Source organism: Sceloporus undulatus, chromosome 3 (assembly GCF_019175285.1).
Source record: "Sceloporus undulatus isolate JIND9_A2432 ecotype Alabama chromosome 3, SceUnd_v1.1, whole genome shotgun sequence".
In the NCBI taxonomy this organism is placed as follows: domain Eukaryota; kingdom Metazoa; phylum Chordata; class Lepidosauria; order Squamata; family Phrynosomatidae; genus Sceloporus; species Sceloporus undulatus.
This window is the reverse complement of record NC_056524.1, coordinates 172,096,310-172,121,834: the sequence shown is the minus strand read 5'-3', so window position 1 is coordinate 172,121,834 and position 25,525 is coordinate 172,096,310. Positions and strand designations below refer to the sequence as shown.

At 40.9% G+C, this 25,525-nt stretch overlaps 2 protein-coding genes across 3 annotated transcripts in view; one reads left to right on the top strand and one right to left on the bottom strand.

The window, feature by feature from the left end:
• Nucleotides 1–11,595, top strand: part of SGPL1 (sphingosine-1-phosphate lyase 1) — a 49,740-nt gene extending 38,145 nt beyond the window's left edge. The window contains exons 10-14 of the mRNA XM_042461151.1: nucleotides 63–212; nucleotides 1,620–1,858; nucleotides 5,660–5,806; nucleotides 8,251–8,371; nucleotides 9,447–11,595. Coding sequence (XP_042317085.1) covers nucleotides 63–212; nucleotides 1,620–1,858; nucleotides 5,660–5,806; nucleotides 8,251–8,371; nucleotides 9,447–9,590 — 801 coding nt within the window. The 3' untranslated portion in view covers nucleotides 9,591–11,595. The remainder of the gene's footprint in view (nucleotides 1–62; nucleotides 213–1,619; nucleotides 1,859–5,659; nucleotides 5,807–8,250; nucleotides 8,372–9,446) is intronic.
• A 1,335-nt stretch (nucleotides 11,596–12,930) lies between these two features.
• PCBD1 (pterin-4 alpha-carbinolamine dehydratase 1) overlaps nucleotides 12,931–25,525 on the bottom strand; it is a 13,489-nt gene continuing 894 nt past the window's right edge. Inside the window, exons 2-4 of one of the 2 annotated variants that reach the window (XM_042461152.1) lie at nucleotides 17,081–17,212; nucleotides 15,276–15,356; nucleotides 12,931–13,376 (exon numbers count right to left, since the gene is read on the bottom strand). In XM_042461152.1, coding sequence (XP_042317086.1) covers nucleotides 13,278–13,376; nucleotides 15,276–15,356; nucleotides 17,081–17,212 — 312 coding nt within the window. In that variant the 3' untranslated portion in view covers nucleotides 12,931–13,277. The remainder of the gene's footprint in view (nucleotides 13,377–15,275; nucleotides 15,357–17,080; nucleotides 17,213–25,525) is intronic. The other variant, XM_042461153.1, reaches the window with a different exon arrangement.

Genomic DNA, 25,525 nt, shown 5'->3' with positions numbered 1-25,525 from the left:
TTCATTTAGCTTATGAAATCAAACCTATTTATTTATTTATTTATTTATTTATCTTGCCATAGCTTGCCAGAGAATATAATATTCCTCTCCACGTGGATGCCTGCCTTGGAGGCTTTCTTATTGTCTTTATGGAGAAGGCAGGGTTCCCGCTAAAACACCCTTTTGATTTCCAAGTGGAGGGTGTCACCAGCATTTCTGCAGATACCCACAAGGTGAGCCAAAGCATATCTTTTTGGAATTTTGCACTGACCTGTACACTCTCTAAACTAGTTCAGATATGTTTCCTTTAGCTCTGCTTCCAAGTGAAACCTCATCCTAACTTTGTGTAAGAGTATGGAAAATCTGTGCCCTATATCCAGTTACTAGTCCCAGCCAGAGCAAATTCACTGAATTATATAGGTGTTGATTTATCAAGTTTGTAGTAATCCATTGATCTGCTTTACTTGGGACTAGCAATTGCATTTAAGCCTATATGGTGTCATTGGTGGGATACAGGCTGCCCCTTTGCGCCACGTATTGGAGCCAGGGCAGCCACAGCAGCAGCCCAAAGCCCCCAATCCGGTGCTTTTCGGGACCATGGAGAAGCAGTAAAATGCTGCTTTTCCCTGGTCCCGAAAAGGGGTGTCCTTGGGGCTTCATGCCCCAGGACCACCCCAGGGAGCCGTTGCCAGGAGAGAAAGGGGCCATTCAGCCCCTTTCTCCTGGCTTTGTTCCCACAGCTGTTTGGTGGCTGCGGGAACGAAGAGCTCCCCAAAGAAGGAGCTCTGTTTTGGAGCTCCTTCTGGTGCCGCTGTTAGACCGCCACAAGTGTCCTGACACGGCTCGAAGAAGATGTCACACCCGTGCCACGCCGTTTGGATGCGGTGCGGTCGTGACGTCATAATGGTGCCACCCATATACACAGGGTGCTGCCATTATGCCGCCGGCGGTACGTATTAGGGTTAGGGAGCATGTAGATGGTGCACGCACCCTAACTCTAATATCGGCACTGGTACACTGCTTTTTGGCAGTCTGTACCATGCTATTATTTGCCTAACAGAGCATAAGGAAAATGGTAGACACACTGCAGTGTTTCCCCCCCACTAAATTAAGAGTTCAAAAAGGGAAGTAGTACACATCAACAGCATGATGAATATACTCATCTTTAGAATTCAGAATATTTTGCTTTGGGGAGTAAACAAGACAGAGCTGGGAACATTTTTGTTATCATGATGTTGTTGAACTTCAGTTCCCAGCAGCCCTAACCAGCCTGCTTAAGTGTGAAGTATGATGGTAATTGTTGTTAATTAGTATCAGTAGGGCTGAAGGTTCCCCATTCAGGTTTTAACAAGCTAAAATCTGTGAAATGGCTTTCATTTTGTTTTTGAAAAAGTAATTGTAAATGCCTCTGAACAGACTAGATTATAAAAGTGGCAAGAAGGCTTTGTAAAATAGTTAAAATACTTCAACATTTGTTGTGCAATTATGGAATGAGTAATACGACGCTTTTACTCTATAGCTCCCATTAGAAGATGTTGCAACCCACCTGTAGAATTTAAGCATCACAGTGCTTTTAGCTGGGGTTTACACAAACAGTTGTTTTGATTTGCAACTTCCAATTCTCATCTCCTTCATTGCAGTATGGCTATGCTCCAAAGGGCTCTTCTGTGATACTGTACAGCGATGTAAAATATCGGCACTATCAGTTTTTTATTGCTCCTGACTGGCAAGGAGGGATCTATGCCTCCCCTACCATAGCTGGATCCAGGCCTGGTGGCCTCATTGCAGCTTGCTGGGCAACCATGATGCACATAGGAGAAGAAGGTTATATAGAGGCCACTCGGAAAATAATTTCAACAGCACGATTCCTTGAATCAGAGTATGTACAAGGCTTTAATTATTTTATTACTCCCTTCATTCTTGTCCCTTGTTAATCTGCATCTAAGTTCTTTACAGTTTGCCATTTTGGTTAACTGAGCTTCCAAGGTAGGCAGATCAACATCAACATTCCTCTTAAGAGTCTCTTAAGCTTTGAGTTTCAGGAGATTTATGTAGGAGAGTAATCCTGTGGCTTTATCTCTTTCATATATTAATTACGTAAAAGAATTAGCTTATGCAGTTGCATACTCCTTGTGGAAGATCATCATATTACATAGACATTTCCACTTTAACTGAATTGCTTGTTTAGACATTTCTACTCTAGGCACATTGCTTCTATAGACATTTCATCTTAAAATGAACAAATCTCATATTTACAAGTCATATACAGTTGACCCTGGGTTTCTGCTGGGGTCTGGTTCCGGGCCCACCTGTGGATATCCAAATCCATGGATGCTAAAGTACAATTATATACTTGTAAAATTGTGTCCCTTATAAACAGTGGCAAAAACCAAGGTTTGCCTTTTAGAAATTTTGTTTTGGGAATATTTACAAGCCCTAGATCAGGGGTAGGCAACCTGTGGCCCGTGGGCCGGATGCGGCCCGGCAAAGCCTTGGGACCGACCCCAGCCCGGTCCTGCCGCTGATTGCCGCTGGGGCCTTTTGGGGGCAATTGTCTATAGAAGCCTCAGAAACATGCATTTATATTAACATTTTTTAAAAAATCAGCAATTTTTTTCACATGACCTCCATTTTTTTAAAAAAAAGTGTCTTCCATCTGAAAATGTTGTCCTACATTTGTCCTGGTTTATTTATATATTTAATTTTTTTAAAAAAAATATTTAATTATTTATTTTTTGGCTTCGGCCCCCCAGTTGTCTGAGGGACAGCAACGCGGCCCCCGGCTCAAAAAGGTTGCCTACCCCTGCCCTAGATGGTGGAATCTGTGGATATAGAATTAGTTGATGTTCAAGATTGAGTGTAGTACTCGTACAGCATAAACATGTAATACAAAATCTTCATCATTATTAACAGAATTCCCATTGCAATAGCATTCCATCATTACCTGGACTGTTACAGCACAGCACAATTCCTCCCCACACACATATTAATCACCCTTGAATTACATAAAACACAAATGTCTCTTTTCCTAGGATGCTGATTCCTCAAAAAACAGATGGAAGAGAATTCAAAGACATACCCATGATAGTCTGTTTTAGTTTGAAAAGATACAAAGGAATCCTGTAGTACCTTTAAGATTAATTGAGAGGGGAAAAAATTCTAGTACTGAATAAGCTTTTGAGGATGCATCAAATGAAGTGGATTGCAGTCCACAAATGTTTATGCTGGTAAATTCTTTTTCTCAATCCGAAAGTTGATAAAAGGTTTCCTTTGTATCTTTCTAAGATGGAAGAGAAGTTCAGAAGCAGGATGCTAGAATGGACTTCATGTACTCTCCTAAATCCTAGTAGCAGGTTTTCCTTCTCTTCATTCATAGGAGACTGAGTGGGAATTAGCTTCCCTTCCAGCTTCTCCTTGCTTTGATCCCCCCCTGTTCTGTCTTGTAACAGTTTCCTGTATTTCTATACTTCTCATAAACGCTCCAGTTCCATGACTTGTGACTACTTGGTCCCTAAGGAGCTTGTTTCCCAGCTGGTTTCAGCAGTGGAGCTGCCTTTAGGCAAGCCGGAGGAAAGAATAACATGATGTCTGTGAAGAAGAAAGCTTTCACGCCTGGCATCCATAGTTTTTGTGGGTTTTTTGGGCTATGAGGCTGTGTTCTAGAAGAGTTTATTCCTGATGGAATACATCACAGCCCTGTTCAAATTGCCTCACCACAAGCTACTTCCAGTGGGAGAATGAATTTTATGAGCAGAGCCATGGGAAGCTCTCAGAGCCCTGTGATAGCAAACTTTTACAAGGGACACTTTCAAAAGCAAGCCCTGGAAACAGCACCAAAAAACCCAAAATAAATAAATAAATAATTAAAAAACGCAACATGGTTCCGATATGTGGATGACACTTTCACCATCTGGAACCATGGAGAAAAATCTGATTGTGTTTTTGAACCATCTGAAGAACATCTACTCAAACATCCAATTTATGATGGAAAAAGAAAAGGAAGGAACATTGCCATTCTTGGATGTCCTGGTCATCTGCAAACCGAACCAATGGTTGGGCTGTACAGTATACAGAAAACCTACACACACAGACAGATATCTACACAAGAACTCCAACCATCACCCAGGACAAAAAAGCAGCACAGTAAAAACACTGGTAGACTGGGGGGGAAAGGATCTGTGAACCCCATTTCCTGGAAGATGAATTAAATCACCTAGACTGGGCTCTACAGGATAATGGGTACTCCAGACATCGGAAGGGCTGCAAGACCCAGAAAAACCCATAGGAGTGAAGACAAACCACCACTCAAAGGGAGGGTATTTTTACCATACATCAAAGGAGTCACAGACAGAATAGGGAAACAGGTGAAGAAAACCTCCAAATAGTCTACAAACCATCCAAGAAAATCCAGCAAATGCTGTGCTCAGCAAAGGACAGGAGAGAACCTCTCATGGCTGCAAGAGTTTACTAAATACCATGCAGCTGTGGACAAGTCTACATAGGGACACAAATCAAGGAACCCGAGAGACACTGCAGACTCAGTCAGCAGTAGTAGAACATGTAATAAACCATCCTGGGCATAAAATGCTATTTGAAAACACTGAAATTCTGGACTATGCCAACCACTATCAAGTCAGAATGCACAGGTAAGCCATTGAAATCCATAAACACCTGGATAACTTCAACAGGAAAGAAGAACCCCTTAAAGTAAACAAAGTTTGGCTACCAGTCCTGAAAAACACCAAAATCAAGACCCAGCAAATGCAGATGAAAACCACCCAGGTTGAGGGGACTTTCCCAGCAGACAATGGATCATTAATTAAATAGACACACCCTAAGGCCTTTCCATTCAACAACAGAACAATACACAGATTAACATGTACAGTGCACCCACCCGATACGTGGGGTTGCCATCCGCAGACTCATGATCATGCAGACAGCAAGCCCTGGGAGCGCACAGTCATAGCCTATTATAGGACTTGAGGTCCCACAGTTTTCCCATATGAGGGGAGGGGGGGCGGAACAGATCCCCTGTGTATACAAAGGGTCCACTGTAAATCACTTCATGTCAACCAACAGTATACACTTCCATACCAGCATTCTCTGAAGATGCCAGCCACAGCTGCTGGCAAAATTCCAATCACACTTCTTGCAAGGAATAAACTCTTCTAGAAGATGGCCTCATAGCCCGAAAGACCCACAAAAAACTAAACATGGTATCTGTTCACATTCATAGTGGCTATGAGCCATGTAGACAACAAATTATTGCAGTGTAAAAATATAAATCTCTTCCCAACCCCCCAACATTGTATTCGTGATCTCCTCTCTGGCTTTGAAAGAGTCATCACCAGTCCAACGTGATTTGCAAGAAGTGTGATTGGAATTCCAAATTCTTTCACTCAATAATGCCTTTTGGGGGAAAATTTCCCCCCTCAAATGCACATGTACTGGATCATCTATTAAGCATAAAATGACTTGTATCCATAAGAACAGCCATATTTGATCATAAGATTGGAAAGTGTTCTGAGATCAGGAGAGAGAGTAGTTATCTATGTAAATATGCTAACACTGGCTTTTAAAGAATACTGGTAATGTGACATTAATATAAATTGAGTTTACTGTACATTTTATTTATTGCCACTATAAAGGAAAAATATGAAACATGGCTTTATATTTTCAGGTTGCAGAAAATTGACAACATCTTCATTTTTGGAAAACCGGAAGTATGTGCTCTCGCTCTGGGGTCAGATACATTTGACATATATCGGTTGTCAAATTTGTTATTAACGAAAGGATGGAATCTTAATGTTTTGCAGTTCCCACCGAGGTGAGTTCATTGTGATCTTGGGTTCTTTTGATGCATAGTACCTGAGTGGTAGGAGAATGAACAGTGGTAAACCATCTAAGAACCCTCTTGGATGGATTAGGCCAGTGTCTTATCTAATTCAGCATGATGTTTCCAATAGGCAAGACATGAGTACAATAGCATCCTGCCACTGTTGTTACTTCCCTGATGTGTCATTTAGAGGTGCCCTGCCTTTAAAGCTGGCGCTAATATGTAGTGGTCATGATTAGCTGTTATTGAGAACCTTCATTTTCCATGCTTTTTTGCAATTCTTCTTGAAAGGCCATCTGGATTGGTGGTTGTATAGCATACTTTGTAGGAGCAAATGCCATGATTTAAAATGTGTTGTGTGAAAAACTACTTTGTTTTCATTCATACGGTTAAATCCCATTGATTAGATTCAATTAGAATAGACCCACTGACTCATTAGGATTTACTGGTGTGTTGACTCGGGAGCCAGCATGCCTAAGTATTTGACTGTTGGACTATATCTCTGGAGACCAGAGTTCGATTCCCAGCCATGAAACCCCCCAGCTGACCTTGGGCAAGTCACATGCTCTCAGCCTCAACGGAAGGCAATGGCAAACCTTCTGTGAACAACTCCTGCCAAGAAAAGCTCTTGATAGATTTGTCAACATAAGTCAGAATTGGCTTTAAAGCCATGTAATTCTAGTAGGAACTCATCAGTAGAATTTGTACCTTGATATTTTAACTTTTCACTTCCTTCATTGATGCTAGTTTCTGTTAATGTAATACATGTGTGCACACGCGCGCGCACACACACACACACAGCATTGCATTACATTAACTTTTCCTCGCCAAGGAGTGCCTTTCCCACACCTACCATGTTGTACTTTACAATATCTTAATTCCAGGTTTGTTCAAAGTTAAAAGGAGAGAGGTCATTTGGAAGATTATGTGCCCTTTTCCTAGATCAATGAGAGCTGATTTGGGGGCTAGTAGGTTGGATCTGAAAGATAGCCAGTGTGATGTAGTGGTTTCAGCATTGGACTATCACTCTGGAAATCAGGGTTTGATTGTTGTCTCATATACCTCATGGAAAAGCAGAAGATCGTTGGCAATCTGCTTCCTGAGGAGTTCTTTTAAGTCACAACCTGTGAATGAAGTAATGTGGGCTACTCATGAATTCCATAATTGTTTATAACATGAAGCTAAATGGTGTTAGATTTAAAAAATATGACTTACCTATGGGGTAATTACTTTGGTTGGGTCAAGCAACATAGTCATATTTTGGTTCTTAAACCACTGCCAGGAAGACACCAATGCACTTGTGAATAAATAAGTTGTTGATCTCTTTTCTAGATAAGTGCTACTCAAAAGTTGTGGTCCCTGGACCTGTGCTGTTCCCTGAGCCATTGACTGCTGGTCCTTGGCAGGTTTCCAGAAAAAAAAAAACAACAACTGCACCTTGTGGGCAGAAATTTAGTGCCAGTCCCTGGAACACTAGAAAAAAATAGCTCTGCTGGTTCCCCACATCAGATAGCCTGGCAATGTAGCCAGGGGTAAGGAATGATAGGAGATGAAGTTTAAGAACTTGTGGGTTGTTCTTGTGTGCCTGGGTTTTGGCCTGATTTGTTCAGAGGAGGCTTGCTTTTACCTTCCTCTGAGGCTGAAAAAATGTGACTTGCCCAAGGTCACCCAGTAGGTTTCTATGGCTGAGCGGATATTCTAATCCAGTTTCTCAGAGTTGTAGTGCAACGCTCAAACCGCTATACCATGCGGCTCTTGTGGAGACCCACATATTTTCCATTCCTCTGTTCCTCTGTTATAGCCAGGGGAATAATGATGAAGGCTGCTGTGTAAGGCTTCTGATGGGGTGACAGGGTGCAGAAACTGGATTTTATGCTATCTCAAATGAATGTTAACAAAATTCCCTGGAGTCCTTGCTTTCAGATTATTGGGAGTTACTGTTGGAACTTGTAAAGAGAAATGAAGTGATACGATAAGGTGTGCTAAAGGTTTGAAATTATAGCTACAGTGCACTGATGATTTCATTATTTTTAAAGAAAACAGTGCCACATTGATGGTGTCCATGTTTTAGAGATAGCTAAAAAGCACTGTAACATAGGATAACATATGGACAGTTCATTATAGTAGATGAAAGAGCTGATGACAAGTGACCTGTTTCTTAGAGTGGCTCTAGACACTGAACAATTGAGATAATAAACTATAGAGCCAGTGCTTCCTGCTTTGTTTGTCTTTTACATGCAGTAACAGCCAGAACCAGTCTGTGCTTGAAACCAACACAGCTAACATATACATCTGCAAACATGGTGGACCAATTCCCCCCAACTTTCAATTTTTCCCTAGGGTTTTTTAGGACTAAAGAGAACAAATGCAAAGGTTTGTGAAAGTGATTGTTGTGAAGAAAGGTAAAACCTTTTCTCTCTCTGCTTCTTCCCCAGTATTCATATTTGCTTAACACTTCTGCACACAAAGCCTGGAGTGGCAGACCTACTCTTGAAGGATATCAGAGAATGCATCACAGAGATTATGAAGGACCCCAAAGCCAAGACCACTGGCATGGTAATGTACCCCTTGATTTTCAAAGGGATGTTTTGATTTGAATTTATGATGCCTGGTGTCAGAGGTGAACTGAATCAAGGCAAAATAATTGAAAGTTACTTCAGAGAAGTAGAGTCATTCCTGATTAGTAAAAAGGCAGATTTATTTGGATGGAGTTCTCCTTCCCGTGACAAATCACATTTGTAGTTTGGGGATACTCCCAAGACTAGATACCCAACAGTAAGGGCTTTTGTTTGTTTATTTATTTTAGAGTATTTATATCCTGCTCTTCAGCCTCAAAGGCTCCCAGAGCATCATACAAATCGTTAATTAGACAATTCCCTGCCCTCAGGCTTACAGCTATGTCTGTTTCTAGAGATACATAATCTGGCCATGATGATTTTAAACCTTAATTACATTATCAAATGTCATCTGTAATTCGTCTTCCAAATCTTTTCAGAAATTTTATTTTGTTGAGAATCCATGTTACAGCCAGGCTATTAATAAGCGTGTTTTAGGAACACATGATTTCTATCTTACAAATAGATATAAGGGCTGTCAGACAGCTTTAAATGATTTGGGACCAAGCTATCTGAAGAACTATCTCCTCCTGCACAGGCTTGCCTAGCTGCTCATATCTGCTGGAGAGGCCCTTCTTTGCTTTGCAACTATTTATGTACACAACTTGAGAAAGGGCCTTTTTGGTGGTTGCACAAGATTTGCAAACTGCTTACTTGATGGCCTTCTGTAGGCAGGCAGAACTCTTTCTGTTTAAAGAAGCATTTGGTAACTATCTGATCTGTTTTCCTGTATGTCTCTGTATTTTTTTTTAAAAAACTTTAACCATGTTTTTATTGTATCTGGTTGCCATTTTTAAGAAAAAAGTTTTTCAATTTATTTTTATGTGGTTTGTGATATTTATTGTGAGACTGTGTATTTGTAAAGCATTGGGTTTTATTATTAGCTGCCTTGGGGCATTTTTAAATGCAAAAGCAGGAGATAAATGTAACCATTTATAAGTAAAAATTCTTGGTTTGGGGGAAGATGGTTCACATTTACTGATCTTTGTGTCTGTTGTTCTTGTTTGAAATTCTAGGGTGCTATTTATGGCATGGCACAAGCCATACCTGACAGAAACATGATTTCAGAGATTGCCAGTGCTTATTTGGACTGCCTGTACTGCACAGATGTTCCTCCTTCAGCAGATGCTCACATGAATGGTTCTCCAGGCCACCACTGATCCTATAGCAACTGCTTCTTCAGTAGCTGGGTGGCATTCTAAAGATGTCTAGGGAAAGTGAAACATAAGATGTTGTTCCTGCAAGTGCAGGACACATGGCAGCTTTGATCATCTGTTTCATAAAAACTTGTTCACTTCCCATGATAAGCACAGACATATCTCCAACTTTTCCTTGGCTTTGATATCTGTGAGTTCTCACAAGTTGTGTCTCTAATGCTGACTCTTTGTATTCCTTTATGCTGGCTAATCCTTGGAAAAGCAGCTGTATCCTGGCCATTGCAAGTCCATTCCATCAGTGCTCACACTTAAGTCTTTGAGACATCTATTTGTTTTTTACCTTTTTGTTGACTTTGTTTTTGTCTTGAACAGTGAGCCACTGGAAAAGTCTGGATGCTAACACACTCTCCAGACTTTATGGGATAAGAACTAAAAGAGTGCAAATGTGGTTTAGATTGTTCTGTATGGGAATCTGCTCTGAATTCCAGACAGAGTAGAGGGAGATTTCAAGGAAAGAATGATGTTCTCTTCATTTTCAACACCCACCCTGATGTAATTTTAATGTTTTTCTTCTTTCCCTGGAGTTTTAAAAATGCCACCCACAATAGTTGTCCAGTTGTGTATATTTGTGCAAGCTCAAAAGGCCAAAATGGTTCTTTTGTTTGCTGCAAAGTCTGATACGGCACTCTGCTGAAAGATTAGGAATCTATTTGTGATTCCTGGGTACCAGCATCACATTTTGAGAAGACCAGAGATCTAGCTGGTCCACTTCCAACCCCTGTGCTGGAACTTACATAGACTTGTGGCATGAATGTTAACTTTTAAAATGTAAATTCTTTGTGGCAGATGATGATCTTACTTTAACATGTTAGTGGACTCTGCCTTTTGTTTTTGTTCTTGGTAATACATTGACTGTGGGGCACATTCTTGAGAGAACACTTCCAGATTTTGCCAGGAAGGAAGCTGAAGAGTCTGTCAAACAGATGATCAACTGTTTCATGGTACTACACTGAAAATAACCTCAGTGGCAAATCAGCCTCAGGTAACATATTCTCCACCCTCCATATTGTCTGAGCCAACCCTATTTAACAGAGAGAAAGAGCAGGCCTTTGTAACTGTTGCTCAGAGAAGTGGTCTTAACTGTATTCTTGTGGCTCAGCTTGCTTCTAGGAAATAGCTATAATTCTTGTGTGAAATTCCTGGGACAAAGGGCAGGTACCACTAGTTTGTTCCAAGGCTTGGGTGAGGGTGTAGTAACTTCCAGTCAGGTCTTAAGCCATTTCTGTGCATCTTCCTAGGTGACATGAGTGTTTTATCACCACTTGTTATCAGAGATCCTGTAGAGAAAGCTTAGTGGTGAACTTACAGGTGTTCACTTCTGGAATGCTTCCTTCTCTCTCCCTAACCAGTATTACACAGTTCTTGATGTGTTGGGGCTAGATAAATTGTTCAGTTTTTCACCGTTGTGAATTCTGGGAATAACGGTTAGCCCTTTATAGCCATCTTTTCTCTTTTAACTCCGAGTAGAGGGAGCATAAAGTGACTTGAATGCTATTGTTTGAGATACGTGTATGAAAAAGATATCTAGTATATATTTCAATCAATGCACAGGTACGATTTCCACAGCACTGTTTTATAATATTTAAGAAAGGGAAATATTTGACTGTCATGTCCTAACCATGTATGTAACTCGCCTTGATGTATCTGGTATAACTCATCTCGATGTATCTGATAATCTTATTTTTCATTCAAGTTGTAGAGTGGAGCAAAGTTCTTGTCAGTTTCTGCAGGATCTGAAGCTTTGCAATCAAATCAGAAAGTCAACCTCTGTTTGCCTACTGTTGTAGGACTATTTGGAATGCATAGCTCTGTTTACTTCATCATGCAGACATCTTTCAGGTTTAAAATAATAAAAAAAGAAAGCTAGGGCAAAAATGTTTCATTTTAAATGTTGTTGGATAATTTCTATGCAAAATTAAACGGACCGATTATACAGTTTCCTTTCTTAGTTGTTGTTGTCTGTCTCCAAATCATTTTTTTACTTTTGGCAATGCTAAGGTGAACCTATCATAGGGTTTTCTTGGCAAGTTTTCAGAGGGGGTTGCCATTGCTTTCCTCTGAGACTAAGGAGTTTATCAGACAAGGGAAATTGGAAGTATAATGCAATGGCAATCTGAACGCAATCATGGGGTTTAATGTTATTGCGTGATAACCCACTACACCCAAATTCGGGCAATGGGAAGTCAGTCCGAATGCAATCATGTGGTTTCACGTTATTGTGTGATAGACTGCCACACACAAATTCGGGCAATGGGAAGCCAGTTCAGATGCAATGCACATTCACATAATTGTGCTAAACGAGTGACTTTAAGTGAATGCGTTCTGGCCCCATTTTCTTTTCATTCGAATTTAAGAGAAATTCCTCCAGTTTGATAAACTCCTGAGAGAGTGTGACCTGCCCAGTAGGTTTTTATGCTAGAGCAGAAATTTGAACCCTGGTCTCCAGAGTCGTGGTCAAAAACTCAAACCACTACAACATGCTGGCTCTCCTGTTCAGTGATATTTGCATATTAATATCTGAAAACATCTTGTACTTAGCTATTGTGGCCTTGCTGCGAGGTATTATCTGGTCTTTTGCAGGTTGTCAGTTTTTATTGCAAATCAATGACTTTTAATGTGGCTTCAGAAATGTAAAATTAGTAGGTAATATTATTGTATTCGATTTTGATTGGAGTAGATTCAGAATTGGAAGAAAATGAGAGCTCTGTTTAGCTCTTGAAATCCACAACAAAGCTGACAGCTCAGCAGAATAAATAAATAAATAGTACTACAGCTGTTAGAATCCCCTAGCCAGCATGATTATGGTGTCTTCAGGATTCTGAGAACTGTGGTATAAAACTGTATTTTCCAAACTCTGCTTTTACGGCATACACATAGAAAAAAGGTTTGAGCTCAGCCCAGCTGCCCAGGGTTATTAACTCCCTGTTGTTTAACAATAGCAACAAAACAGGTTTTTAATTTAGAGTTCCAAAATACAGGCAGAAAAAAAAACCTTGGGGTAACCAGAAATAGGCTTCTGTATAAAACGATTATGATTTTGGTTTTGATATTGAAAATAAATTCTGAGGCCTGGAATGTCCTAAGAGGCACTCTGTTCATTTGGTGTAAACACATCTTTTACACTTGGCTCTGATAGTTATATTTGGAGTTCAGACAAAAAAAAAAGTAGATTTGAAGAGCCTAAAGTCCCTTAGAGCAGCAGTACTCTATCCTATTATAATTGTTGATAGCTAGAACACAAAGATCCAGCAACAAAACCAACAAACAGTATCTTGTAAAACACTTTCCTTTTTATCACACAAGTCAACTTTATTATGAGTAACTCCAGCACAGATGGCCCCTCACTGTACTACTGTAATACTGCACAGATTACAAGAATAGCAATACTGAATGTAGTGGCGCTATAATTTGCCATAAGACAGTTTGAGAAAAGGTAATGAAGTTGCAGAGCAATGGTTTCCCTGTACCAGCATGTGGAATCATCATACAATAAGTTAAAAAGACAGCTGTAAAGATGGGCTTCCTCAATACTGGATCAGTATCACATGCTGTCCTTCACTGGGCAGTGTACTTGTCCACTTACTGCTTCAGCAGACAGAAAGAGGGCACAGATGGCCCTGGCGACTGCCTTTAGACTAATGTGTTGGCAACTTGCTCTATGAAACTGGCCAGGTTGATGTCTCGCTCAGATAAGCCTGCACACTCATGTGTGCTTAATGTTATGTGAACCTGAAATACAAGAGGTGTCATAATTAGTACAGTTTTCATAACATACATGTTATAGAAATATAGTGAACATCAATGCTGCCCAGGAAGTACTGGTGGTGGTGGTGAGTTAGTAATGATGTGGCAGGAGCTGCTCCCTCTGCCTTTCTTCTTCCTCCTGTTCCCCCACTTGCTTCATGGGACTTTCTTTGGTTGAGACTTCTAAGCTTTGCAAGTGGTAGGTGAAGGAAGCAGTTGGGGTGACCAGATCCAGCCTGTTAGCAGGACAAACAGGCAGAGGAGGAGCAGTTGCCAACCCAAGAACTAGATCAGGCTATAGAAGAGGCTCTAGATCTGGGAGATCTGACAGGGCCAGGCTACTGCAGCAGGCTTCTCCCTTCTTGCTTCCTCTACATCTCCTTTTGCACCAAGTGGCTCAGCCAGTTACTCCCTTTGCCTTTTTGGCAGCATGACATCTCCAAGACTTCACTTCTTCAAGATGCTGGAGAGGAGGTGTGGTGGTTGCAGCTGCAAAAATCATCTCCGGTGTCATCATCATAAGAGGCAGAGGAAGGCTTGGAAGCCATTGGAGACATTGTGGTGCCAAAGCAGCAAAGCGAGTAAGAGGCCAAGGCTTTTGGCAGGAAAAAGACACAGAGGAGAGGGTGAGGAGGATGAGCCACTACCAGTCTGGTCCTTCTGGGGCTGATGCAAAAATCTTCAGTGTTGTCATATTTCTCAAGGATGACAACACTGAAGGAGATTTTTGCAGCAGCTTCTTGTGTGCCTTCAGGTAATTTCTGACCTATGACGATCCTAAAGAGAACCTATCATTGGGATTTTCTTGGCAAGGTTTGTTCAGAGGGAGTTTGTCATTGCCTTCCTCTGAGGCTGAGAGAGTGTGATGTGGCCAAGATCACTCAGTGGGTGGCATGGCCAAGCCTGGATTTGAACCCTCAAACCACTATACCGTGCTGGCTCCTATTGCTGCAGCAGCAGCAGCAGCAGTTGCTGGGAACTATAATCAGTAGCAAGCATATTTGGAGGCCTAGAGATCTTTTGCAGAGGTCCTGTGCCCCTAACCCCTACTAAAGATGAGGGTTTACTAATCCTTTGCTGCTGACAAACACAAAAGGTAGCCCCCTTGCTAGTACCCTGTTTCCCCGAAAATAAGACATCCCCATAAAATAAGCTGTAGCAGGATTTCTAAGCATTTGCACAATATAAGCCATACCTCGAAAATAAGACATAGTGATAGGCCCTGTGTGGAAGGGAAAGGGGTGAGAAGGGAGCGGAAAGATTGGGGCCAATGGTTCTAAAGGAAATTGAGTCATAAGAAATTCAGAATGGAATTCCGGGTTTGGAGAGTTATGACGATGTTCTAGAAGAAGACAACTTAACTATATTTGAATAAATGTAGATTGTTGTGCTATACTTAATAAAAATAAGACATCCCCTGAAAATAAGCCATAGCGTGTCTTCTTGAGGAAATATAAATATAAGACGGTGTCTTATTTTGGGGAAACACAGTATTTGGTAAAAAGACACACAATAGCTACGAGAGTAGTGTTAAGTGCATCATGGTTAGGTGTTGTCCTTGTTACATCCCACTCTACTTCCTGTGCACATATATTCTACACACCCTTGTCCATCCTGAGTGCTCAATCCTCATAGAACAGGATCACAGGGGTTAGTCAAGCATTTAACCTGAACATGATGCTTAACTCCACATTTGGCTCAGTTAAGGGGTGGGGGGGACAAATGCCCCTCCTGTTGCTGGTAAACTGCAGTTTCCATCCACCTTAGTTGCACAGCCACCACTGAAAAAATATAGGAGTCCATCAACATCCATAGGGCCACACATCCCCCATCTCAGGCTTTAGTCACTTAAAGGATACTTTTAAAGCCAATTTTCTCCCTTACCTTGTTATAGACATTAAACCATTCAGGGTGATGGTCCAGTTTTTCTGCCTGTAGAGCCACTCTGGTCATAAATCCAAAGGCCTGATCATGAAATACAATGTATATTTTAGGAAAGCATACACATGCCACTTTTATAATGTAGACACCTTTTGAGGCTTGCCATTTAAAGGTAAAGTACACAATGTAAACCACTGTATACAATACAATTATGTAATTTGGTTCCCAGTAGTGTTTTTGCAGAAATGCCAAATAGAATGAGTTTATTGTACAACAGGGCCCCCCAACAAGATATTTATTTATTTATTTATTTATTTATTTATTGCACGTATATCCCGCTTTCCCCCCAAAATGGAATACAAGGTGGCTTACAATAATTTTAAAAGGTCCAATTAAAATATTAATTTACCAAAATTAAAAAAGAATTAAACAAACATTACTGAAAACATAATTAAAACAGCCATTAAAGGAGATAGAATATGGGAGAGTAAAAAAAGGGGGGGGAAGGAGAAGAAATGAGAAATGAAGAATGAAAAGGAGAGAAGCCAAGTTGAAGTGGATACAGAGAGAGGACAAGGTGAGTAAGAGGAAGTACACAGACTGACATGGACATAGTAAAAGTGGAATAGAAACGTAGTAGGTAAGAATTAATAATTAAGGTAAGAGTAAGATTTATGTTAACAGGATGTATAAATGGGTGTTTAATGTGAAGTTAAATGGATGTTTGTATTTATGTATGTTTGTTTTTGATGAGTAATTGTGGAATAAAGATATTGGGGGAAAACAGCTGAACACATAAAACATTTAAAACAAACACACACACACATATACCATATATATGTATGTGTATATACACACACACACACACATGACATGACGTAACAACATACCACTTCACGCAGTGCATACAACATAATTAAAATGCAAAAGCCTGCCTAAATAAAAACAACTGCACTTGACAGCAGAAAGATAGGAGGGAAAGGGCCAAGCAGACCTCCTGTGGAGTTCCAGAGAGTGAGAGCAGCCATGAGGAAACCTCTTTCCAGAGCCTTCACCAACTGGGTCTGTGAAGGTGGAGGAAAAGCACCACTCCCCCACAGATTTTAGAGCTTACCCTGGTTTATATAAGCAGATACAGTCTTTGATGATGATGGACTACAACCCTCCTCTCTCACCACTGATTACCTCTACTCACCACTAGGGCAGATGAAAATTGCATTCTGTAGGGCAATGTTCTCCATGCTTGCTATAGCACCCACCATATTCAGATACCATGGTTGATTCATGAATTTCATCAAATGTGTTTTGGCTCTGAGAAACTGTTACAACACTGTGAAGTCAAAGGCTTTCACGGCTGGCATCCACAGTTTTTTGTGAGTTTTTCAAGCTATGTGGCCATGTTCTAGAAGTGTTTATTCCTGATGTTTCGTCAGCATCTGTGGCTGGTGAAACATCAAGAATAAACTCTTCTAGAACATGGCCACATAGCCTGAAAAACTCACAAAAAACTATGTGGCAACACTCATTCTGCTATACTCTTTGCTATCATGCCCTGAAGGATGCCTCTGAAACTACATCTTCTGCCCCATATTTTGTGATCAGAACCACCAAGTTAGTGTAAGCTGAGTGTCTGCTACTCGTCATCTTAAACGTGGTCAACCATCCCCTTCCTTCTCCCAGTATATATGCACCTCTACCAGGAATCATGAATCAATGAGTAGGGAATGGTATTTTTGTTTGGCACAAATGCCATCTATCTTGGCTTCCCTGGACTAAAAATGGGGAAAAAAATGTGGGTTTTTTTGTACCCGATTGAAATCTTTGAAATGGAACTCCTTGTAAATGGCATCTCTGCCTTCCACCTCATTCCATCCTACTGATCGGAGAGTCGGTAGCAGCTGTTCCCTTTCTTCACCACTTAGTCTGTGGGCTTTTCCTGCCTAGGACAAGAAAGTAAGTAAGTAAGTAGAGCTGGCAACAGTCACAACAGTCACTATTTGGGGATGGTTTTAAATCCAAGGAAACAGGCAGATTTATTGCTTTCACACATCAGTACTAACTGACCACTGTGAAGGTCTGAAAAATCTGTATCACTTTGCACAACCTTTTGAAAATGTGGAGGAAGAGTCATGATTGCATCATTCTGGTTCCTATTATATTCCATCCCTCTCCCACAACTGTGAAAATATGCTTTATATTTTTTAGGCCTGGATAGCTTTCTCTACTGCATTTGAAGAAGTGGGTTTATATCTAGGAAAGCTCACACTAAAATAAAACTACAGTTGGCCTCCGTTTTCATTTTTTTTAGTAATAATATATGAGACATCTACAGGAAGGGAAATTTGAAAATATATTCATATAATTGAGGAGAAAGTTACAAGGGATGATATATCTAGTGCTCTCTATGTTTGGAGGTCTTTACTTTTAAAGTTTATGTAGTTTGTAGGATGAATGGAGTATGTGTGTAATGTTTTTATGTTGTATGTTTATATGTTTTTATATATATTTCAATAAAGTTTTTAAAAAGAGAGATGTGAATGGTATATGCAATTACACCATGTGCCATCTAGACAGTTCAACACCCAACTGCTGCACTCATCAAGTAACAAATACACATATGCTCTTGTTCCACAACCATGGGGAAGTTCAAAAAGTAGACGTGGTAGGTTTCTTCATAATGAAAGAATGTAACAATAGGTAAAACTAAAGGCTTCATGAGTCCCACTACTCAAGTTTTGATCAAGTTGTCTGCAACTGAATAAGCCAGACTTCCCCAACATGGTGCTCCTCAAATGCATTAAACTGCTACCATGCTGAGCCTTCACTGTGTTTCTAGGCGCTGAGTTGAGAAACTCTGATTAAGCCATCTGCATGGGTTACCAGGGCTGGGCAGGGATTCAAATCCTGGTCTTCTGAAGCCTTAGTCCAGAATACAGTAATAGATAAAACCACTACACTACTCCAGCCCACCAATGTAATATAGAGCCCCTATTTTTCTGAGCAAAGACATGCAAAAAGCAGGTGATAGGACTACGACTCTGGAAACCAGGGTTTGATTTCCCACTTGGCCATGGAAACCCATTGGGTGACCTTAGTTGAGTCACATACACTCAACCCAAGAAGACCCTATGATAAGTTCACCTTAGGATTGCCATAAGTTGGAAATTACTTGAAGGCACATCACTACGGCCATTAAATTAAAATGATCTGATGTCAACCATACCACATAGTTTGGCAACTTGAACCTGGAACTGCCATTTCTTTTTCCCACATCATGTAGTCTGTTCTTGAAGGGCATAAATTGTATCACAGGCCTATGTTAAGTTCCCTGTAACAATCCCTGCACTACATTTAGTCTTGATGTGGGGATCTACTGGATTCATCCAAGAAAATACTTTCTTGAAGCACAGCAGGATTCTCAGATGCCAAGCTGACTAGCTGGCACACCTAGCTTAGTGAACCTCCTCTAACCTAACAGTGTGTTCTTTTAAATAAAAATGCTGGAAAAAACCTGTTTCATTATTAACCAGCTTGCTTTTCAGTTAATGGTTAAAGACTATTGCCTCACATTCTTGTGTCTGGACACTGGGAGGAACCAAGGGTAACTAATCAAAGCAAGCCAGCAGCTTCATTACACAAGGAGTTCTGAAAGCAAACATTATAAATCAGCTCCCACCCCAGATTTGATCTGATTTGCTGTTGTCTCATGGTAATTTTGGGCATTGTTTTCTATGCCTGTTGGCTAGGGGGAGGAGAAAACTCGTCCTTCAAACTCGTGTTCAAAGGGTACTTTGGCTTCTGGAAGGAAGTGTGGCTAATAGGAGACACACAGAACCCATTTAGCAGCTTCCAACCCAGTCCTTTGTATGTCCTTTGATAAAGCCAATCAATTACATGTTCACTGGTGTCCCACCCACTAGTTTTCTGTCTCCTGCTGATTATGCTGCTGCCTGGCAGCTTAGATCTCAAATCCGGTGTTAATTGTTGTTGCTCTCTAGGTCCACGATGCCTCTGTTCTACGATCTCCAATTAGTAGCATTGATATTATGCTGGGGGAAATCACTGTTTGTTCCAGAAGGCTTCCATGGCTTTGTTAAATCCCTTTCTTTGTGAACTGTTGGGCCTGTGCCTGGCTTACAAGTTGTCCTTTTCGTCCCCTGATTCATGACAGTTGTTCTTTTCTAAAGCTGATGTATCTTGCTCTAAAACATTGCAAGTGCTTTGCTGGTGGGTTACGTTTTTCTCCCTTTAAGAACACTACCATGCATTACAGGCACATTGTGCATCACAGTGCTTCTTAAACTATCTGATGGGGGCGGGGAGCACCATATTTATATCCATTGGCTACAATTCCTTAATTCCTTCCTTCCTTCCTTCCTTCCTTCCCAGAAACTCTCTATAGATCGGCACCAGTCCACAGACCACTGCTTTTAGTAGCATGGATGTATCAGACTCACTTCACTTGTATGTATTTGTATATCACAGTTCCATAACTTAGATTTTAAATCAATTAGTCTTGCCACAAGTGGGAATTAGGTTGTCTCTCCAGCTATGACAATCCAATCCTCCTTTATAGGGACTATTTGCTATTTTATGGATATTTAAAAGAACACACTGTTAGGTTAGAGAAAGTTCACTAAGGTCCAAAAAACCCTGCAGAAATAATCCAATTTGAGGTTGCTTTAACTACCCTGGCTCAATGCTAGGGAATTCTGGGAACTATAGTTTTGTGAGACATTTAGCTTTCTCTGTCGGACTCTGGTGCAACAATAAAGCACAATTCTTAGAATTTCCCAAGTACTGAGCCAGGGCAGGTAAAGTGGTCTCAAACTGGATTATTTCTGCAGTGTGTTTTGGACCTAAGAGAAAGGACTGGAACCATATTAAATCATTCATACCTTACTCCATGAACTCAGTGAGATTGCATTAGTTGTGGCTTACTTATCCCATTGATTTCTTTGGAAGAAAGCAATACTAACTAGATTGAATCTGATATTTTGTAAGGTCCTGCTTTGAGCAGCCTATACAATCCTGAGGATTTAGATGGGGACAGGGCAACAATATCACATAGTTCTAACAAGGTATATAGCTAAACTGGATAGAATAATCTCTGTGGAGTGACCCATGGGGCAGCTCACCCAGAAAGAGCCAGATCATTAGCTACCATTGATGGCTAATTCAGTGTTTACTGTATATGCTCATGTATAAGTCTAAAAAATTTAGTCAAAAAATTGACCCCCAAAATCCTGGATCGACTTATCCACGGGTCAATGTAAAAACTGTATTTTAACTCTTATAAAAAAAGGGAACCAACCCCTGGTAAAAGGCAAGGGTATAATCTGTCCAGGAAGCACTCAGTCTGCTCTTTTCTCTCATCCATCCTGCCTTTGGTGTGAGCACAGTTATGTCTACTGGAAATTTTGAAATTTTTTGGCATTGTTTTCCTTTGCTTCATCCTTTAGATCCTTTGTTACATGCCCCTATGTTTTACCCTTGACTTATCCACGGGTCATATCAAAATTCATAGTTTTGGTCCCAAAAGCTACCCTCGACTTATACATGAGGCCGAATTATAGTAGAGTATATACAGTAATTCATGGCAACCTGCTCTCTCCAGATGTTTTGGACACAACTCTCATAATCCTTGGCCACTGATCATGCTAGTTGAAATTAATGAAAATTGTCATCTAAAATATATAGAGTGTGTTGGATGGCCTGTGTGTTTTGTGTGCCTTCAGGTCATTTCTGACTTATGGCAACCCTAAGGCGAACCTATCATGGGGTGTTCTTGGCAAGATTTGTTTAGAAAGGTTTGAAATTGCCTTCCCAAGGCTGAGAGCATGTGACTTGCCCAAGTCTCCAGAGTTGTTTTCAATGCTCAAATCACTATGCCACGCTAGATGGCCTGATTTATAGCCTCTGACATAATATTACCTGTAAGGCAACCTGTGCTTCTTCAGTTGTGGTTGGACTGGAATTCCCAGCAGCTCTCAGCTATTGCTGAGGAATTGTAGGAGTTGCAGGCTACCCCCTGGAAAGTCACAAGTTGTCCAATTCTCAATGCCCAAAGGGACTTCTTCCAATTTTCATTTTTAAGTCTCACTTCCAATATTCCACTGTGTGCTAAAATGGAGCATTTCAATAAAGTGAAGCCATGCTGGGTACACAATGCTCAGAGCAATAAAACTTCAGCCATTGCCCTTTGAGTGAGATCAGTCGATAAGGTTGCTCAGGGTATCTTAGCAACTTGGATGAGGTGCAGAGAGACAGCAAGGTTTATGATAAAGTCAGAGCCAGCCACTTCCGCCCATTTCCATAACCACACAGCTAGAAGGGAGGCGGCATTAATCATGCAAAAAGGGAAAATGGGAGGTGGGAGTCAAAGAACTGATGCTACAACTACATGGATCTGGTGAAAAGTGAATTCTGTGCTCTGCAGGCACCACATATTGCTGCACTTATTCCTTAGTGTGATTCCTTGAATTTGTTAACATTGCACTTATTATGTGAAGGGCTGCAAGAACAGATGGAAAGAATATTTCTTATTGTTCATTTCCAAGGCAAAACAATAACAGCAACAACAACAACAACAACAGCAACAACAACAAATGTTTCTCCAAAGTGGAGAAAGGAAATAGGCCAGCAATTTTGTATTAATTTTCTTCTGGTATTTGATATGCTAAAGTGTTGTGGAGAATTATTCTGCAGAGAAAAACTCATGGGGATTTGTGTGTGTGCGAAAATCCTATTTTCTGCACGGTTTCCTATGGGAAAAAAAGTTTTCCACATTTTTGTACAAACCATTTTTGTGTGGGAAAAAAACCCTCCAGTTTTTTCTCTGCAAAATAATTCCTCCACAGCACTTTGGTCATTCGGACATGATGCAGCCAACCCTGTATCCATTTTTTTTCCTGCAGCAGGAAGAAAGTAGTATAGTTATTTGTCCTCACATGGACGGATAAAGAAAGGTAAGGATTTTACATCCCTATCTGCAACCTGCCTAAAAGGTGAACAGCTCTTCCTGTAAGCCTATCTTTTCCCCCTTTTTTTCTTTTGTCTACAAGAAATGGTGATCCAGCATGCCTGGTGGGGTCAAGGCTTGTAAAAACAGAGAAGGCTGCCCATGGCACAAGGCATGCCCTTTGCCCACTCTGGATTGCACAAGATACTTAAATACAACTTTTATCATGCAAAAACAAATGTGCTTATTAAAGTGACAAGCTTTAACTTAACCTATTCACTTTGAAGGAAATAGCAGCCCCTTTCTATGTACACTTAGTTTGAATGGTTTTGCTCCAGATTTGAGTCTTTCTCTCAAAGATGGATAAAGATCGTGACAATTAAGGTGAGGAGCTTTCTTCTTGCTCCTTGTTCCTCAGTCATTCAAAAGCAGCCTGATGTACATAATGGAATTTCCCCATCTTATTCTCTATGGGAGAGAAGGTTTCTGTTAAGCTTGTGTATGTTGGGCTGGTCTTAACGGCTGCAGGCCATATGAACACTGGCAACCATATATCCAATACAAAGCTCTCATGAATGTACAGATCTTGGATATGAAAGTCCAATCATATGGTCCCCTTCCCTGGTCTCACTGACAGGCCCAAACGTGTTGAAAAGAGGGCCAGCATCTGCCTTAGGTTTGTTGCTGTTTTAACTGTTCTTGAGTTGGCCCCAACTCATGGCAAACCTGTGGATGAGACATCTCCAGGCCCCACTATCTTCCACTGCTCTGCTTAAGTCTTGTAGATTCATGACCGTATTAAGATTCAACTTCCACTACATTTTTGGGATTGGGGAGGATGGGATTCATCATTTGGCCCTCCTCCTTGGGTAGAATCCTATCTTCAGCTAGTCTGGAGGAACCAGTCCTCTGCATCCTTCTCCCAATTTGGTGGAAAGTGTGGGGCACTGAGGCAACCTCAGTCCAGGTTCCAGTTGCAGGAGCAATTCCACAGCCAGTATGTGAGTCAGCATGGCTTCAATAGGGAGGGCAGGCAAAGCCAGCTGGGACCAATAGGGCACACTCTAAAATCCTCCAGCTTGCAGAGTGCTTGGGGGCTGGGGTGTCATCTGTGCCCCCTCCAAATAAAGATCTCTGCTTGACATACAGACACCCTAGAATGTATATGCAATGCCTCCCCCAGAGTTTGTTGGGGGGAAAAAAACCTAGGGAATGGTATTATACTTCATATAATCATAGAAATAGTTGGTAGACACCCCAAGGGCTATCCAGTCCAATCCCCTGCCATGCAGAAATTCACAATCAAAGCATCCCTGACAGATGGCCATCCAGCCTCTGCTTAAAAACCTCCAAAGAAGGACTTCATCACTTTCCAAGGGAGTGTGCATTCAACTCTCTAACACCTCTTACTGTCAGGAAGTTCTTCCTAATGTTGAGCTGGAATCCCTTTTCCTGTAGTTTGCACCCATTGCTCCAGGTCTCCAGAGCTGCAGAAAATGAGCTTGCTCCATCTTCAACCACCATCTTGTGTAGCAGAAGCCACCTAACATTTTACTTCAGTTTTCAGCCTTATGAGAAGAGGTCAATCCTAAGCTCAGTCATCCCAGTGCTGATGGTCACAATAATTTTATTATTATTATTTGCCTGGTCAGCACTACTGCTTTCCCATCTTACCCTATAACTCTGGACCATGAATCTTATGTGGTGGTTGTTTTTAAATGCCTCATAGACATGAAACTAATGCTTTTCACATGCTTCCCACAGATCTTGAAGGAACACATGCTTCTTATTACAGCAGGCTGCAGAACATACTTAAGGAGAACAGCAAATCAACAAAAGCTGCTGTTTTCTAACTTCCAGAACTCTTATTAAAAATTAGAAATGCACAAAACTCAGGCAAAAAATAAGAGTTTGCCTATTTACTAGGGATTTGAAAAGACACAGCAATGTCTTCAGGCTTCAACCAGGGAAAAGGTGCCAAAAAAGAAGGTACTACTACCCCAAAACAACACTCCTAAGATCACTATTTATGAACCTCCTGAAAAAACCCTTCTGCTAGCAGGAAACTATAAGCAAAGCTGTTCTTTTTTCTTTCCTCAAGTGGTGCCATGATGTGATTACTATTAAAGTGTCTGCCTTGCCAGGTAAATATATAAGACATATATTGTCCAATGAGAAGAAAGTTGTGAATGAAAGGCTGGGTTTTGTTTCATATTTACCTTATGAAATAACAGCTGCTAGCATACAGGTACCTTTCAGTATACATTAGATTTCTTTTAGTGTCCATTTCTTTTAGTGTACATCAGTGAGCCAGCCTTGTGTATTGGTCTGAATGTTGGATTATGACTCTGAAGAACAGGGTTTGAATCCTGGCTTGGTCACGTAAACCCACTGGGTGATCTTGGGCCAGTCACACTCTCTCAGCCTCTGGATATGGCCATGGCAACCCCCTCTCTGAAGAAACTTGCCAAGAAAACCCCAGGACAGGTTCACCTTAGGGTTGCCGTAAGTTGGAGACACAATAAACAACAAACATAAGTGTACATTAGACTCCATGTGTGTTGAGTCTATAGGTGCATCTACTCTATAGCAATAATGCAGTCTGACAGCACTTTAACTCCTTTAACTCCATCCTATGGAATCCTGGGATCTGTAGTTTCATAAGGTCTTTCTTTCACTTTCTCTGCCCAAAAAGTCAGAAACAACTGGGAGGCACACAACATACACAAACACCAAACGTGGGCAAGTCACACAACACAAAAGAGAGAATATGAGAGAGAGAGAGCTCAGAGCCAGTGAGGTGTAGAGGTTTGAATGTTGGACTGGAGCTCTCTGGTGACTAGGGTTTGAATCCTGGTTGAGTCATGGAAACCTACTGGCTGATCTTGGGCAAGTCACACTCTCTCAGCCTCAGAGGATGTATTATTATTATTATTATTATTATTATTATTATTATTATTATTATTATTATTATGTTTATGATGTTTATGATGTTTATGATGTTTATTTATATTCTACCTTCCTCCCAGTACAGGGACTCAAGGCGACTTACAAATCTAAAACAATCCAAGTTAAAACACTATAAATATGCAAAATACATGCAAAATATAGAGGTTAGAGTGTTGGACCAGGGCTCTCGGGTGACCAGGGTTTGAATCCTGGCTGGGTCATGGAAACCCACAGGGTTTCCAGACACAAACCACAGAAAAAACATGGCCAAGTCACACTCTCTTGGCTTCAGAGGATGGCAGTGGCAAACCCCTTCTGAAGAAACTCGCCAAGAAAACCCCAG